This window comes from Scyliorhinus torazame, chromosome 12, assembly GCF_047496885.1.
Source record: "Scyliorhinus torazame isolate Kashiwa2021f chromosome 12, sScyTor2.1, whole genome shotgun sequence".
NCBI classification, from domain to species: Eukaryota; Metazoa; Chordata; class Chondrichthyes; order Carcharhiniformes; family Scyliorhinidae; genus Scyliorhinus; species Scyliorhinus torazame.
This window is the reverse complement of record NC_092718.1, coordinates 143,973,750-143,987,478: the sequence shown is the minus strand read 5'-3', so window position 1 is coordinate 143,987,478 and position 13,729 is coordinate 143,973,750. Positions and strand designations below refer to the sequence as shown.

At 52.0% G+C, this 13,729-nt stretch overlaps 1 protein-coding gene across 4 annotated transcripts in view; it reads right to left on the bottom strand.

Annotated features, from left to right (window-relative positions):
* Nucleotides 1-13,729, bottom strand: part of LOC140386630 (SH2B adapter protein 2) — a 262,836-nt gene that overhangs the window by 34,254 nt on the left and 214,853 nt on the right. For all 4 annotated transcript variants that reach the window (XM_072469121.1, XM_072469120.1, XM_072469124.1 and 1 more), the window contains one exon: nt 10,353-10,520. In XM_072469121.1, the coding sequence (XP_072325222.1) occupies nt 10,353-10,520 (168 nt within the window). The remainder of the gene's footprint in view (nt 1-10,352; nt 10,521-13,729) is intronic.

Here is a 13,729-nt window from a genome sequence, read left to right as displayed (position 1 = left end):
CGTCGTAAACGGCATTGTGGTTTACGACGGTGTGAACGGGCTGCTCCGAGGACAGTGCAAATCAGGCCCGCAAATGGGACCAGCATGGGCGCCGTGGGGGGTGTGGCGCCAGACCGGCGTCGGATACGCGCGACACCTCGATGACGCGGTGCTGCATCGCTTAAGGTGCGCGAGCGGCGCACAGTCCCGAGACCCGCGAGATGTCCGCCGTGCTGCCCCGAGGTTCAGGGACCACAACCTCGACATGCTGCTGGACACGGTGGAGGAGAGTTTGGCGATCCTGTGCCCTAGATGGGGCCACCGCCACCCGGGCAGCACAGTCCGGCGAACATGGAAGGAGGTGGGCAATGCTGTAAGCACACTGGGGCACACCCCACGGACTGGGGAACAGTGCCGGAAAACATTGCACGACCTGATGAGGGCAGCCAGGTTGAGTACACCGAGACCTGCCCCTGGCACCACCCCACCCCTACCACCCACACATGTGATAGTAAACCCCCCCCCCCCCCCTCAGGAGGGGGGCAAAACTCTGCACCTGACACAAATGGGCTGCACACACCCAAGAGAGCCACTTTGGCCGGGTGCCCAGTGCTCCCATGCCATCAGCTAGCCAACAGCTGTGCGGCATGCAGCGGACCGCATAACTCTGATGCTTTCGCCCCCACCAGGATAAGACCGCCCACAACCGTAGGGAGCGTGAAAGAACCGGAGGAGGTCCACCCGTACTGCACCCCCTCACAGTCCGTGAGGAGAGGGCACACTCACTTCCACAAGCAATCATGTGAGACCAGCCCGTTGTGCCGCAGGTGCATGTGGTGGTGTGGGAGCTAGGGTTGGTGGGTAGTTTGGGAGGTGCGCCTCATGCGTGTTGTGAGAGGTGGGGGTGCGGGGTGGTGAGGTGGGGCGGTATGGTGGTGCCAGTGCCCCTGCTCAGCGAGCCCCTACCCCCTAGTTTGTGAAATGTGCGGCGGTCAATGCCTTGCGTCGTGAAGCCTCCCGTCCATATCCAGCCCCCATGTCGCGTCCATTGCCCCCCTCCTCTCCTTCCCATCCTCCCCATCCTTTTCATCTGGAGAGGCGTCCCCGGACTCCACCTTTGCCTCCTCCTCCTCCTCCTCCTCAGCACATCGCTCCTCTGCTGGGCTATATTATGGAGGATGCAGCAGAGCACAACCATGCGGCCGACCCTGTCCAGATGGTACTGGAGGGCCCCTCCAGAGCAATGCAGGCGCCTGAAGCGCATCTTCAACAGGCCAAAGCACCCCTCGATCACACCCCTGGTTGCTGCATGGGCCTCATTGTATCGAGTCTCCGCGTCGGTCTGTGGCCTCCGTATAGGCGTCATCAGCCACCACCGCAACGGGTAACCCTTGTCGCCCAGCAACCAGCCGCTCAGCCGGCGGGGGGGGGGTGTCCCTCGAACATGGCGGGGATGGACGATTGAGCCAGGATAACTGCGTCATGCACACTGCCCGGTACTGGACGCAGACGTGCAGGATATTCATGCGGTGGTCACAGGCCACCTGAATGTTCATGGAGTTGGTCCCCTTTCTGTTCATGAACACGTCCCTGTTCAGCAGTGGTGGCCGCATGGCGACGTGCACCCCATCGATTGCCCCCTGGACCATGGGTATCCTGGCCACGGCTGCGAATCCCGGTGCCAGGGCATTCTGGTGGGTGCGGTCCACAGAGAACTGGATGTAGCGGTCCGTGATGTCACACTGCACGGATGCACCGGTGCGTCGATGTCTGGGAGATGCCGGACAGGTCCCCTGTCGGCGACTTGAACGACCCCGTCGCATAAATGTTCAGGGCCACTGTCACCTTGACGGCCACCGGGAGAGCATGTCCTCCCCCAGTGCCACACGGTGCCAGGTGTGCCATCAGCTGGCAGATATGGGCGACGGTTTCCCGACTCATTCTGAGTCTCCTCCTGCATGCCCTGTCCGGCAGACCCTCGAAGGAAATGCAGCAATGGTAAACACGAGGCCTCATTGGGCGCCTCTGGCACCACCTCCTCCTCTCCCTGCACCTCATCCACATCGGTATCCTCATCCTGTGCATCCCCCTCGTTGTTGTGGTCGTTGTCCGCCTCCTCCTCCTCATCGCGTCGAGCGGGCGGCCCTGCAGCCTGAGCGGGTGCTACCTGGTCCTCTGCAGCCCATCCCTCTGCTGCAGCCACCGCCGCCGCAGCCTCTCTGAGCTGCCTCCGCCGACGCTGCCACAGGGCCACATGCAGGGCAGCGGTTCCCGCCACGGCGGCCAACATCGCTGGCTGGTGCCCAAACATTATGATCTGCAGGGGGTGGGGGGTATACAACATGTTTAGGGATGGTGCATGGTTCGCTCTACAGCCAGGTGCCATGGGCTACATGTCTGCCCCGGTTGGCCGGTTGCACCACAGCCACGCATGCCCCCAGACCCTTGCCCACACCCTCAGTGCTCCGCCCAGTATTGCCCGTCCCTCCTGATAGTGCCATCGTTGGATGGCTATGCCCTCACGGGGGGCTGCCATGGGTGCGGCCCAGGACCTTCCCGCCGGTGAGTGCCGTCGGCTGGGAGGTCCGGCCCCTGGGGGGTCCGGCACCCATGGGTATGGCTGGGAGGCTTGCAGGCAGCCAGCTCCCGGGGTCGGTGCCCATCAGCCTGGCCGCCGTAATGGCGGCTGTGGCTTTGGCACCGCCCTGCCATGGCGGGCCGTTCCAGGCCGGCGGCCCTGTCGTCCCCACGCTCCCCCCCCCCCCAACATGGAGGCCCTCTCTCCCTCGCCCCCGGCCGTGCCCGTCCCGACAGACTCAGGTACCCCCACATGCCGGCCGCTCACCTGCTCTCCCGCATCGTCAGCCAGCACGACTGGCTGACGATTTCTATTTGCAGATTAGAACGGGGCCAGCGTAACCTGAGGTCACGCCATTGGGGCTTTGGCCCATCCGGCCCGCAGAATCCACGGGAGCCCGGAGAATCGCCGAACTTACCCCCTCGGATGATTCTCCGGGCGGCGCTGACACGAATATGCCGTTCTCGCTTTTTGAGGAATGGAGGAATGGCGTCGGACCGACATCACGTAAAAAAACGGCGCGATTGCCGATTCTCTGAACCGGCCCGGGGTGAGAGAATCCAGCCCAAGGATTTTTGTTAAAGGAAACAAGGGGGAAGGGAGGAGGAAGGTTCTTAAACTGTGGGTTATTTGACTGTGGAATGCTTCACCACATGTGGCTATTGAGATACAGAATAAAGTTGCATTGACAAGGAAATGGGTATATATTTGTAAAAGAGTGAGACAGCAGGTTACAGGACAGAGTACCAGCACAAGGGGCTGAATGGCCCCCTGCGTGTAATTTCTATCATTTTGTGAAGACTCTCCCTTATTAAGTTTGAGTTCAGTGGGATGTTTAGAAATGTTGGTACTCAGCTGAGTTCAGAACAATGTGCATTTTCCATTTTGCAGAGCGGAGTTTCAGTTCTGAGTAAACCTTGGAGAGAACAGGTTTTCTTTTATAAGGCCGGTGATTAAAACCCTCTCCAGCCAGGCCTGTGAAGGTAACTTCTGATTGAAAGGCTGGGAAAGGCCCAGTCCGATATCTCTCTCCCGAGAACCCTAAAGGGTCCTGAAAATCAGGCCTGTGAAGCCAGAAACCCTGCAAAGACCAGTTGAAAGGCAGAGTGGATGGTGAACCTGCTGTAAACTTTCAGCTGGTGAGTTCTAAGATGAGGTCAGTCATGTGAAAGTGACCTCCCCCAGAGGAAGCCCTACAGCCGGAGAGTTCTAATTGAAGGCATATACTAGAGTGTCCGGTCCAACCAGTGGGTTTCAAAGCTTCACGTCTTTTGTGAGGGCCACAAAGAATCCAGCACGAGTTTATACAACAGAAAGAAAACTTTATTTACAATAACATATATATATACAACAGCAGTAGTAACTCCCTTGCTGCTCACTCCTCTCTAGTTGGTTCCACACTGGCCAGCTTTATTTATGCAGGGAATCTGCTAATTATTTCACCGCCCCCCTCACTGGGGACGCTCATACAATCTCAGGATTGTGGGATTGCCATTATCCCCAGCCAGTGGTAAACAGGCAGGTTATAACATTCCTCCCCCCCCCCCAAAGTCCAAGGAATCCACAGAAGACCCTGGCGAAGGAGGGAGTCGGACTCGTTTGTCACAGGCCGGACACCATTTACACGAGGCGCTGGATCGGGCGGCATCCAATGAGACGGAGAATGGCGCTTCCGTGATGAACGGTGTAACAGTTGTACATCCACACCCCGTGGGACCGAGGACTCCCCTTCTGAGGCGTCCTGTGACTCCATCTCGGAGTCCACTGTCTCCGTCATCTCGGCGTCTCTATCTCCACGCGGTTCTGTAACGACCTGCGGAGGCTTTCAGTGCGGCGCCAGAGGAAGATCGTGAGGAACACCCTCCACTGTGTCTGTTCTCTGCGGCTATAGAAGTGAGCTCTGGGGGCAGGGAATCTTTGGAAGAGGCAGCCTTCTGGACCGAACGTGGTCTACATTCTTGCGCTGGAGACGACCCTGGGCTTACACCTGGTAAGAGATTGGGCCCGTTCGGCGAAAGATAACGCCAGGGACCCACTGGACACCACCAGCAAATTTTCAAATGAACACCGGGTCACCAGATGCAAACTGCCGAATCGGCCGATGCCGAGAAAGGCCATGTCCCTGCCGTTCTTGAGTGCGGCGTACTTTTACGCCAATATCTGGGAAAAACATGTTAAGGCGGGTGCAAAGTCTTCGGCCCATTAGGAGTTCCGCGGCAGCTACCCCAGTCACCGCATGTGAAGTGGTCCTATATGAAAACAAAAAACAAGTCCAAAGACCCGGAAAACTGCTTCTTTCGGCCTTGTTTGAATGTCTGCACTGCGCGCTCCGCCAACCCATTGGAAGCCGGGTGGTATGGAGAAATGCCGATATGGCGTATGCCGTTTATCTTCATGAACCTCGTAAATTTCTCACTTGGGAATGGAGTGCTGTTGTCTGTGACCAGCACCTCGGGGAGGCCATGCGCACTGAAAGACAAACGCATCTTCTCGATCGTTACGCAGGACGTTGTGCCTACCATCATATGCACCTCTAGCCATTTAGACTTGGCATCGATTAATGGAAGGAACATGGATCCTTGAAAAGGGCCGGCGAAATCCGCATGCAAGCACGCCCAAGGCCACCCTGGCCATTCCCAGTGATGTAGGGGCGCGGTCGAAGGAAGCTTCTGATGCTGCTGGCAAATAGAGCAGTTTTGGGCCACCTTCTCAATGTCGGTGTCGAGGCCTGGCCACCAGACATAACTCCGGGCCAACATTTTCATTTCGGTCACACCCTGTAGTATCAGGTCCTGCCCTTTTTCCGGGATGACCACACGCGTTCTCCACAAGAGGATACTGTCTTTCATGCTAAATTCTGACAGCTTGGAGGAACATGCCCTCAACTTGCCAGGGAGATGTCTATGTTGCCCACCATACAGGACTATGTGCCGAACCTTTGACAGGACTGGCTCCATCTGGGTCCACTCACGGATCTGTGATGCCGTGACAGGCAAGGAGTCCATAATATTTAGGGTTGCAACCACCTCACCTGTCGTGGAGGTCAACACGGGGCCGGTCGACAAAGACAATCGGCTCAGTGCATCAGCATTTGCTATCTGCGTTCCTGGTTTGTGCTCCAGAGAATACTCGTAGGCAACGAGCAACAAAGCCCAGCGCTGGATCCGTGCGGAAGCAATGGGCGGTATTGCCTTATCCTCTCGGAAAAGTCCCAGCAGAGGCTTATGATCAGTCACGATAGTGAAGTGGCGGCCATACACGTACTGGTGGAAGCGTTTCACCGCAAGAACCACTGCCAGGCCCTCCTTCTCGATCTGCGTGTACTTCTTTTCCGCTGCAGTCAAAGTGCGGGAGGCGAAAGCTATCGGTCGCGCGGCCCCGTTCTCCACCTTGTGGGACAGGACGGCCCCAATACCATATGAGGATGAGCAAAGGCTTTCCAGGAGCGTAGTGGGTTAGTAACCCAGACGACGACAATTGTTGTTTTACCCGCCGGAAAGCGCTTTCTTGCGGCTGACTCCATACCCAGGTGTGATTCTTCTTTAGCAGAAGGTGTAGTTGCCAAATTGGGGAGGAACTTCCTGTAATAGTTTACGAGGCCGGGAAAAGAGCGAAGATGCGAAGTGTCCGGCGGGGCGGGGGCCTGTTGAATTACGTGTACCTTCTCTGCGACGGGGTGCAAACCTTCGCGGTCCACCCGATAACCCAGGTAGACTACTTCCTTCGCCTGAAAGTTGCACTTTGTATGATGTAAACGGACTCCAGCCTCTGAGAAGCGTCTAAGGACAGCCTCCAAATTTTCCCAATGTTCCTGCTCCGACGTCCCTGTAATCAAAACATCGTCAAAGTAGACAATGACACGCAGTAAACCTCTCAAGATGCCCTCCATGGCGCGTTGAAAGATAGCGCAGGCAGAGGATACTCCAAAGGGCAACTGTGTATATTCATACAGGCCCCGGTGTGTATTAATAGTTACAGGACATAGGGGCTGTTTAGCACAGGGCTAAATCGCTGGCTTTGAAAGCAGACCAAGGCAGACCAGCAGCACGGTTCAATTCCCGTATCAGCCTCCCCGAACAGGCGCCGGAATGTGGCGACTAGGGGCTTTTCACAGTAACTTCATTTGAAGCCTACTTGTGCCAATAAGCGATTTTCATTTCATTTCAGGAGGCAGGGTCCAGCTCCAATTGTAGGTAGGCGTATCTCATATCTAATTTCGTGAACGAGTGTTCGCCTGCAAGTTTCGCGTAGAGATCTTCTATGCGGAGCATTGGATATCGGTCGAGTCGGGAAGCCGTATTCACTGTAAGTTTATAATCGCCACACAAGTGAATTGTGGCATCTGGCTTCATTACAGGTACAATTGGCACTGCGCAGTCAGCGAAACAGACGGGCCTGATAATACCCAAGGATTCCAAACAAGTGAGCTCCCCTTCTACCTTCTCGAGCAAGGCGTAAGGCACCGGGCGCGCTCGGAAATAGCGCGGCGTGGGATACGGTCCCTTTTATCTTCCCCAAAACAGGCTGGAATACACCTGGGTACCGTCCTAGTACCTCTGTCAACCCTCCAGAACCTGTTTGAAGGACGTGCTGCCACTGCAGCCGCAAATGGCACAACCAGTCCCGACCCAACAGGCTGGACGCGTGGCTGGGCACCACGATAAGTGGGAAACGCCCCTCCTGGCGTCCATAAACAACAGGAGTCATCGTAGTTCCAGCGATGTCCAATGGTTCCCCCGTGTAGGTGGCCAACCTAGCCTGCTAGCCTGTGTATCAGTTAATGTAAGGATCTGTATACTCTGCTTGATGTGGTTGAATGTCCTCTGGGCGATCACGGAGACCGTTGCACCAGTGTCCAACTCCATCTCAAGCGGGTGACCATTGACCCGTACTGTCACCTTAATGGGGGCCACACGGGGAGCTGCCACACAATGCAGCTGCAGGCAGTCGTCCTCTGTCTCCACGTCCTCGGGAGTAGGCCCCACAGGTTCATCCAAATGGAAGGTATGGCCCCTGGGCTGGCCCCAGTTTCTGTCGGAACGACGGTGCCTGTGGCACCCCCAGGACCAGCGTCCGTGATGGGGTCGGCGTCCACAAGTCCGACAGCGACCTGGCTCCTCATCCATCGGTTGTGGAGAAGGCTCCCTTCGGGGAGGAATGTCTGGCGGCCACTGACGTCGATCCGGACGTTGTCTCGCCCAAGGTACAGCAGGGGTGCGGGGAGACGCTTTTGGACGGAAGGGTTTGCACCCCAAGGCGTGCACCTCCATTCCCTGTAACTCCTGCACGCCCCGTTCTGCGCTCTCTCGGGACATTACTATCTGAATGGCCTGTTGAACAGTCAATGTTGGCTCAGCTAACAACATTCTCTGGGTGGCCGCATTGTTAATACCGCAAACCAAACAGTCGAGTAACGTTTCTGACAATGTCTCACCATAGTCACAGTACTCCACAATCCTGCATAGCCTAGATAGAAACTCTGCAAGGGATTCTCCTGGGGTCCTCACACCAGTATTAAACCGGTAATGCTGGATAACATGGACGGGGTTGGGTTAAAATGTTGCCCCACTAAAGTCACAAGTTCATCAAACATCTTGGTGTCCGGCGTAGCTGGCCGTATGCGGGCTGCAGGCGGTGAGCAAAATGACCACCTGGCGCTCATTTTTGGTGATGTTGTTTGCCGGAAATAGTAATGCATCCGTTGTGCGTACTGGTTCCAACTCTCCAGCGCAGCATCAAAAACATCCAAACGTCCATAAAGAAGCATGGTGTAACAGAAAGAAACTCCCAACCTGTATCCAACAAACATCCAGGGAGGTGGCTTCCTATTTAACCCTTGTCGCCAGTTTTGTGAGGGCCACGAAGAATCCAGCATGAGTTTATAGAACAGAAAGAAAATTTTATTTACAGTAACATATATATATATATATGTATACGCACAACAGCAGCACTAACTCCCTTGCTGCTCACTCCTCTCTAGCTGGTTCCACACTGGCCAGCTTTATTTATGCAGGGACCTGCTAATGATTTCTCCGTCCCCCTCATTGGGGAAGCTCATACTCCCTAAAGATTGTGGGATTGCCATTAGTCCCCAGCCAGTGGTAAGCAGGCAGATTATAACAACGCCCCAAAGAGGTCAGCGCCCACAAAGACCTCAACCTCAGCAGCGAACATCCTCATTCCCAGTATAATAACCCATTATTTTTGATCCTTCCCTATATACTTGTGGGAGTCACCAGGAGAACAGGAAGGCTTGTTTACTTTGGAATTTTGCTAGGGGACTTGCTTGGTTTGGAAGAAGGAGGAGATCAGTCCAGGCAGAGCAGAATCTATTGCTGGAGGAGAGAGGGTGTCATGAACGCTGAACATGATGGTCATGTTCTGATGTGTACCTTTCACTCAAAGCAAAGCAGATAATTCTGGATAGACACCTCAGCTCGATACATGCCTATGTGATCCTGTTGCATGGGCAGATAAATGTAAACAGAACCCCATTGAAGTGGGGTGGCAATTTTAGCACCTTTTCACACTATCTCACAGATAAAGGACAGCTACTCTTTGAAATGCGGAAACAAAGAAGCTGCTGTTGTGGAGAAGCAGGAGGACAGTTTTCATGTTAACAACCAAGAAGGATGCTCTTGAAAGTTCTGTTCAATTCAAAAGAAAGAGAACAGAACTGACGGGGCTCTAGACGATTTAAGGAATGGAGAGTCACCATGTTATGCCTTGCTGATTGTAATTGTACCTGGAAGACTTTGGACCGAGAGGAACAATTGTCGAAGGACAGTGGAAGTTTCATCCTGGCAGGGCAGGGAGTAGTGACACACTCTGGTGAGCTGGAAGAGACAATGGGACTGTCCTGGTGGCACAATGGTCAGCACTGCTGCTTAACAGCACCAGGGACCCAGTTTTGATTCCAACCTTGGGTGACTGTGTGGAGTTTGCACATTCTCCCCATGTCTGTGTGGTGTAAAGATCCTCCTGTTAATCCCTGTCTGCCCCATGGTTTCTCCCTTTTAATTTCTGTTATTCTGCTATTTCAATTTCTGTAATTGGACAATTAATGTGCCTCGCATTTAGGATGGACTTCACCTTAGATTCGAGTGGCTGGTAAACTGAGGATTGACGTATGAGCTCATGCTAGGAAGGTTGCAGGGAACAGTCTATATTTCAGATCAGCAGATTCAAGGGAGATCAGTGATGACACAGCTTGATGGACTTGGCTGTCGGCCAATGGATTGTTATGAATTGCCAGGCCATATTAATGGCTCCTGCCAATTGGTCGGGGTTTTTTCTTGAATGTTCCTTCCTCTGTGTGGCTGTGTTTTCCTTTACTTTCTTCTTGGTCAGAAGCTGGAGGGTCACAGCTCTGTTCTCTTGAAGTTCAGCTTCTGTCCATAATCTTGGCTCTAATTTTTACACCTTCACTCTGATCCTCTTCCCCAGGCTCAAACTGACCGCCCATAAATTGAGTCTTTGGTCTACTGATCTTTCACCAAAATACCCCACCCCAGAGTTTAATGAAAGAACTGACAAGTTAGAAGAAAAAAGCAGCTCTCACTGGGGTCGGAGGAGCCCAGATCCCTCACACCCACTGAAACCTAATGTCCCATCTCAATGTGTAGAGAGAAAACATCAATGATGAAATCAGTTGAACTGATCACTGAGCTTTTAGCTTGCTGCCACTTTTGGTGAAAGGTCCAGAAACTCCAGAATTAACTCCATCATTCTCGATGAAGTAATATCAGCAATTATTCAATGGGGAAGGTGTATGACTCAGGTGTCATGCCCTTACCTGCAGAGGATGTGGTGCTTGGAGTTTCTGAATGCAAAGTCTGCAGGAAGTTTTCCAGAGGGATGTGTGCAAGAGGTTCCGGCACCTGCAGTTCCTTTGGTCTGACGTGTGAGACTGTGACAGCAGAATCAGCATTTGTACACATCTTATCTGGGCCTTGGCTAACACCTGAAGCAGAGAAGATAGCATGAAGTTTGCGTGTTTATTGTGCCCCAGTACCGAACGAATCTTGCAAAATGCTCCTCATGCATATATTCATCCCTAGAAGTTACTATTCACTCTCAGTTTGGAACCTACATTTGATAGATGTTGGGCTGAATTTTACTGATTCCACAGAGGTGCTTTAGGAGGTGCGAGGAGGATTTAAAGCAGATTATCTCTGAGAATCTTGCCAGAGGAGGAGTGAGGGCGGCAGAGGCTATCTGTCTGGCACCAGCTGGCAGCCAATTAGGCCTGTTATCGGCCCCATCAGGTGAGAGGTGCCACCGAGATTGGCTGATAATGACCAAGCCCCTCAATTAGGCAGGAACATGTAATTCAACTTGAGGCAGCCTCCTGACCGGATGCCTCCTCCGCATTACTCCAGCACAGACCAACTGGGATGTGACAGTCACAAATAGGATGGAATAGGGGCAGCATGGTAGCGTTGTGGATAGCACAATCGCTTCACAGCTCCAGGGTCCCAGGTTCGATTCCGGCTTGGGTCACTGTCTGTGCGGAGTCTGCACATCCTCCCCGTGTGTGCGTGGGTTTCCTCCAGGTGCTCCGGTTTCCTCCCACAGTCCAAAGATGTGCAGGTTAGGTGGATTGGCCATGCTAAATTGCCCTTAGTGTCCAAAATTGCCCTTAGAGTTGGGTGGGGTTACTGGGTTATGGGGATAGGGTGGAGGTGTTGACCTTGGGTAGGGTGCTCTTTCCAAGAGCCGGTGCAGATGGGCCGAATGGCCTCCTTCTGCACTGTAAATCCTATGAAATTCTATGAATTAATGAACACCTGAAAATGTTACATTGATCACAGGGAGCAGGACCTGGATTTGTAAACTGTAGGTCATGCCTGACCCATCAGATCAAACATTTTGAAGAGGCAAATAAAGTAATGGTCAGGGGAGTGTCTATGGACGTTATTTATATGAACTTCCAAAAGACATTTGATAAAGTTCGTCATAAGAGACTGTTGGCTGAAGCTGAAGCTTATGCAGTCATTGGCCTGGTTAAGAAATTGGTAGAGTGACAGGGCATAGAAAGTAGGGATAAGGCACAGGCAGTTTAATTGGCAGGATGTGACCAGTGGTGTCTCATACAGATTTGTTTCAGGGCTCAGTTAGTCACATATTTACTAATCAGATAGGAGCCTTGTATTTGCCAATGGCATAAAGAAAGGCGGCATTAGAAACAATGTAGATGGAAACATACATTTACATAGAGATATTCAGTGAATGGCAAAACTGTGACAAATGGATTTTAATAGATTCAAATATGAGGCCATCTGCTTTGGACAGGATACTTTCTAAATGATGAAAAGTTGGAAAAAAGTGGAGGTCCAAAAAGACTTGGGAGTCCAGTTCCACAGATCATTAAAATATTATGATCAGTTACACAACATAATTTAAAAGGCTGATGGAATACTGGCCTTTATAGCTGAAGGATTAGAATTAGGATTAGGGCGTCATGGTGGCACAGTGGTTGGCACTGCTGTTCACAGCTCCAGGGACCCGGGTTCAATTCCGGCCTCGGGTGACTGTCTGTGTGGAGTTTGCACTTCTTCCCCGTGTCTGCGTGGGTTTCCTCCGGGTGCTCCAGTTTACTCCCACAATCCAAAGATGTGCAGGTTAGGTGGATTGACCATTCTAAATTATCCCTTTGTCCAAAAGATTAGGTGGGGTTAATGGGTTATGGGGATAGGGCGGAGGCGTGGGTTTAAGTAGGGTGCTCTTTGCAAGGGCCGGTGCAGACTCCTTCTGCACTGTAATTCTATGATTCTATGATTAGAATACAATAGGGTAAATGTCACACTTCAGCTGTACAAAGTCCTTGTTAAACCACACCTGCAGTTATTGTGAATAGTTCTAGGCTCCACACCTGAGGAAGGATAGGACTTTACAGGGAGTGCATTGTAAATTTACCAGAATGACACCTGGACTAAAGTTAAATTATGAGGATTGCTCCTATTGTATTCCTCGGAATTTATTTGGTTAAGGGAGAGTTGATCAGAGATATTGGGGAGAAACAGATAGGGTAGATAGAGAGAAACTATTCTCAATGTTATGGAAGAAGAACACCACATGCTTTAAACCCAGTCTGGGGTGTATTGAAGGGCTCCCCAAAACATTTATGGCAGTGGAACCATTGCAGCAAATTTAAAAATTACCAGAGGAGAAGGAGACTGTGCAAACATCCTCAATGATGAGAGAGTCCAGCACGTCAGTGCAAAACATAAGGCTGAAGCATTTACAATCACCTTCAGCTGGAAGTGCCATGTGGCTGATCCATCGCCACCTCCTCCTAAAGACCCAACATCACCAATGTTCAACTTCAGCCAACTTGATTCACTGCATATAATATCAAGAAGCACTGATCACAATGGGTACAGCATGGTCTATGGGCCCTGACAACATCCTGGTAAGGATACTGAGGCAGGATTTCCCCATAGGCTTTTGGGACTCGTAATTTGGGACAGAATGGGGTTCCCGCGTCCATATTTGCCAGAAGCCATTTTACCAAAGGCAGCCTCCTAATTGATCACCTCTGTGCTGACCATCCTTTTAAAGACAGCGGGTGGGTTCCTCATGCTGCTCCTCAAAACAGGAGATTTCTGTAGCAGACAATCTGCCAGGCAACTTTATGGCCAGGACATCTACCTCCACAGTCTTCACAAAAACATTGGAAATATACATCCACAGTCTTTGCAATAACATTGGAAATGTACATCCACTGTCTTTGCACATTGGAAATCTACTTTCACAAATAACATTGGAAATCTACCTCCAAAGTCTTCACTATAAGGATACTCTTGTAAAACCTTGTCCATTCTGTGTTTTATTTTTAATTCCTGTCCTGCTGGCTGTCTTTAATCTACAGTCTTCTTGCTAGCTGCTGCAACACTGCGACTTTTGCTTAAACTACAGACTTTAGACAACTGAAACACCTCTGGTCTAATGAACTAGCCCAGGACTTCCCCTTTATGCTTTGTGCAGAGCTCGGGATGTCAGTTTGATAGACATGGAAGCAGCCAATCAGTGCCTTTTGAATTCTGAGATAGGGCCTGTTCTTGCTTGTGATTGATGCAGCCATTCAGAATATTCTGGAAGAAAGGCAGGTCATGTGAAGAGCTCCATTTTGTCCTGTGTTCTGTGAAGAGATTCAGCCAGGAAGCAGCT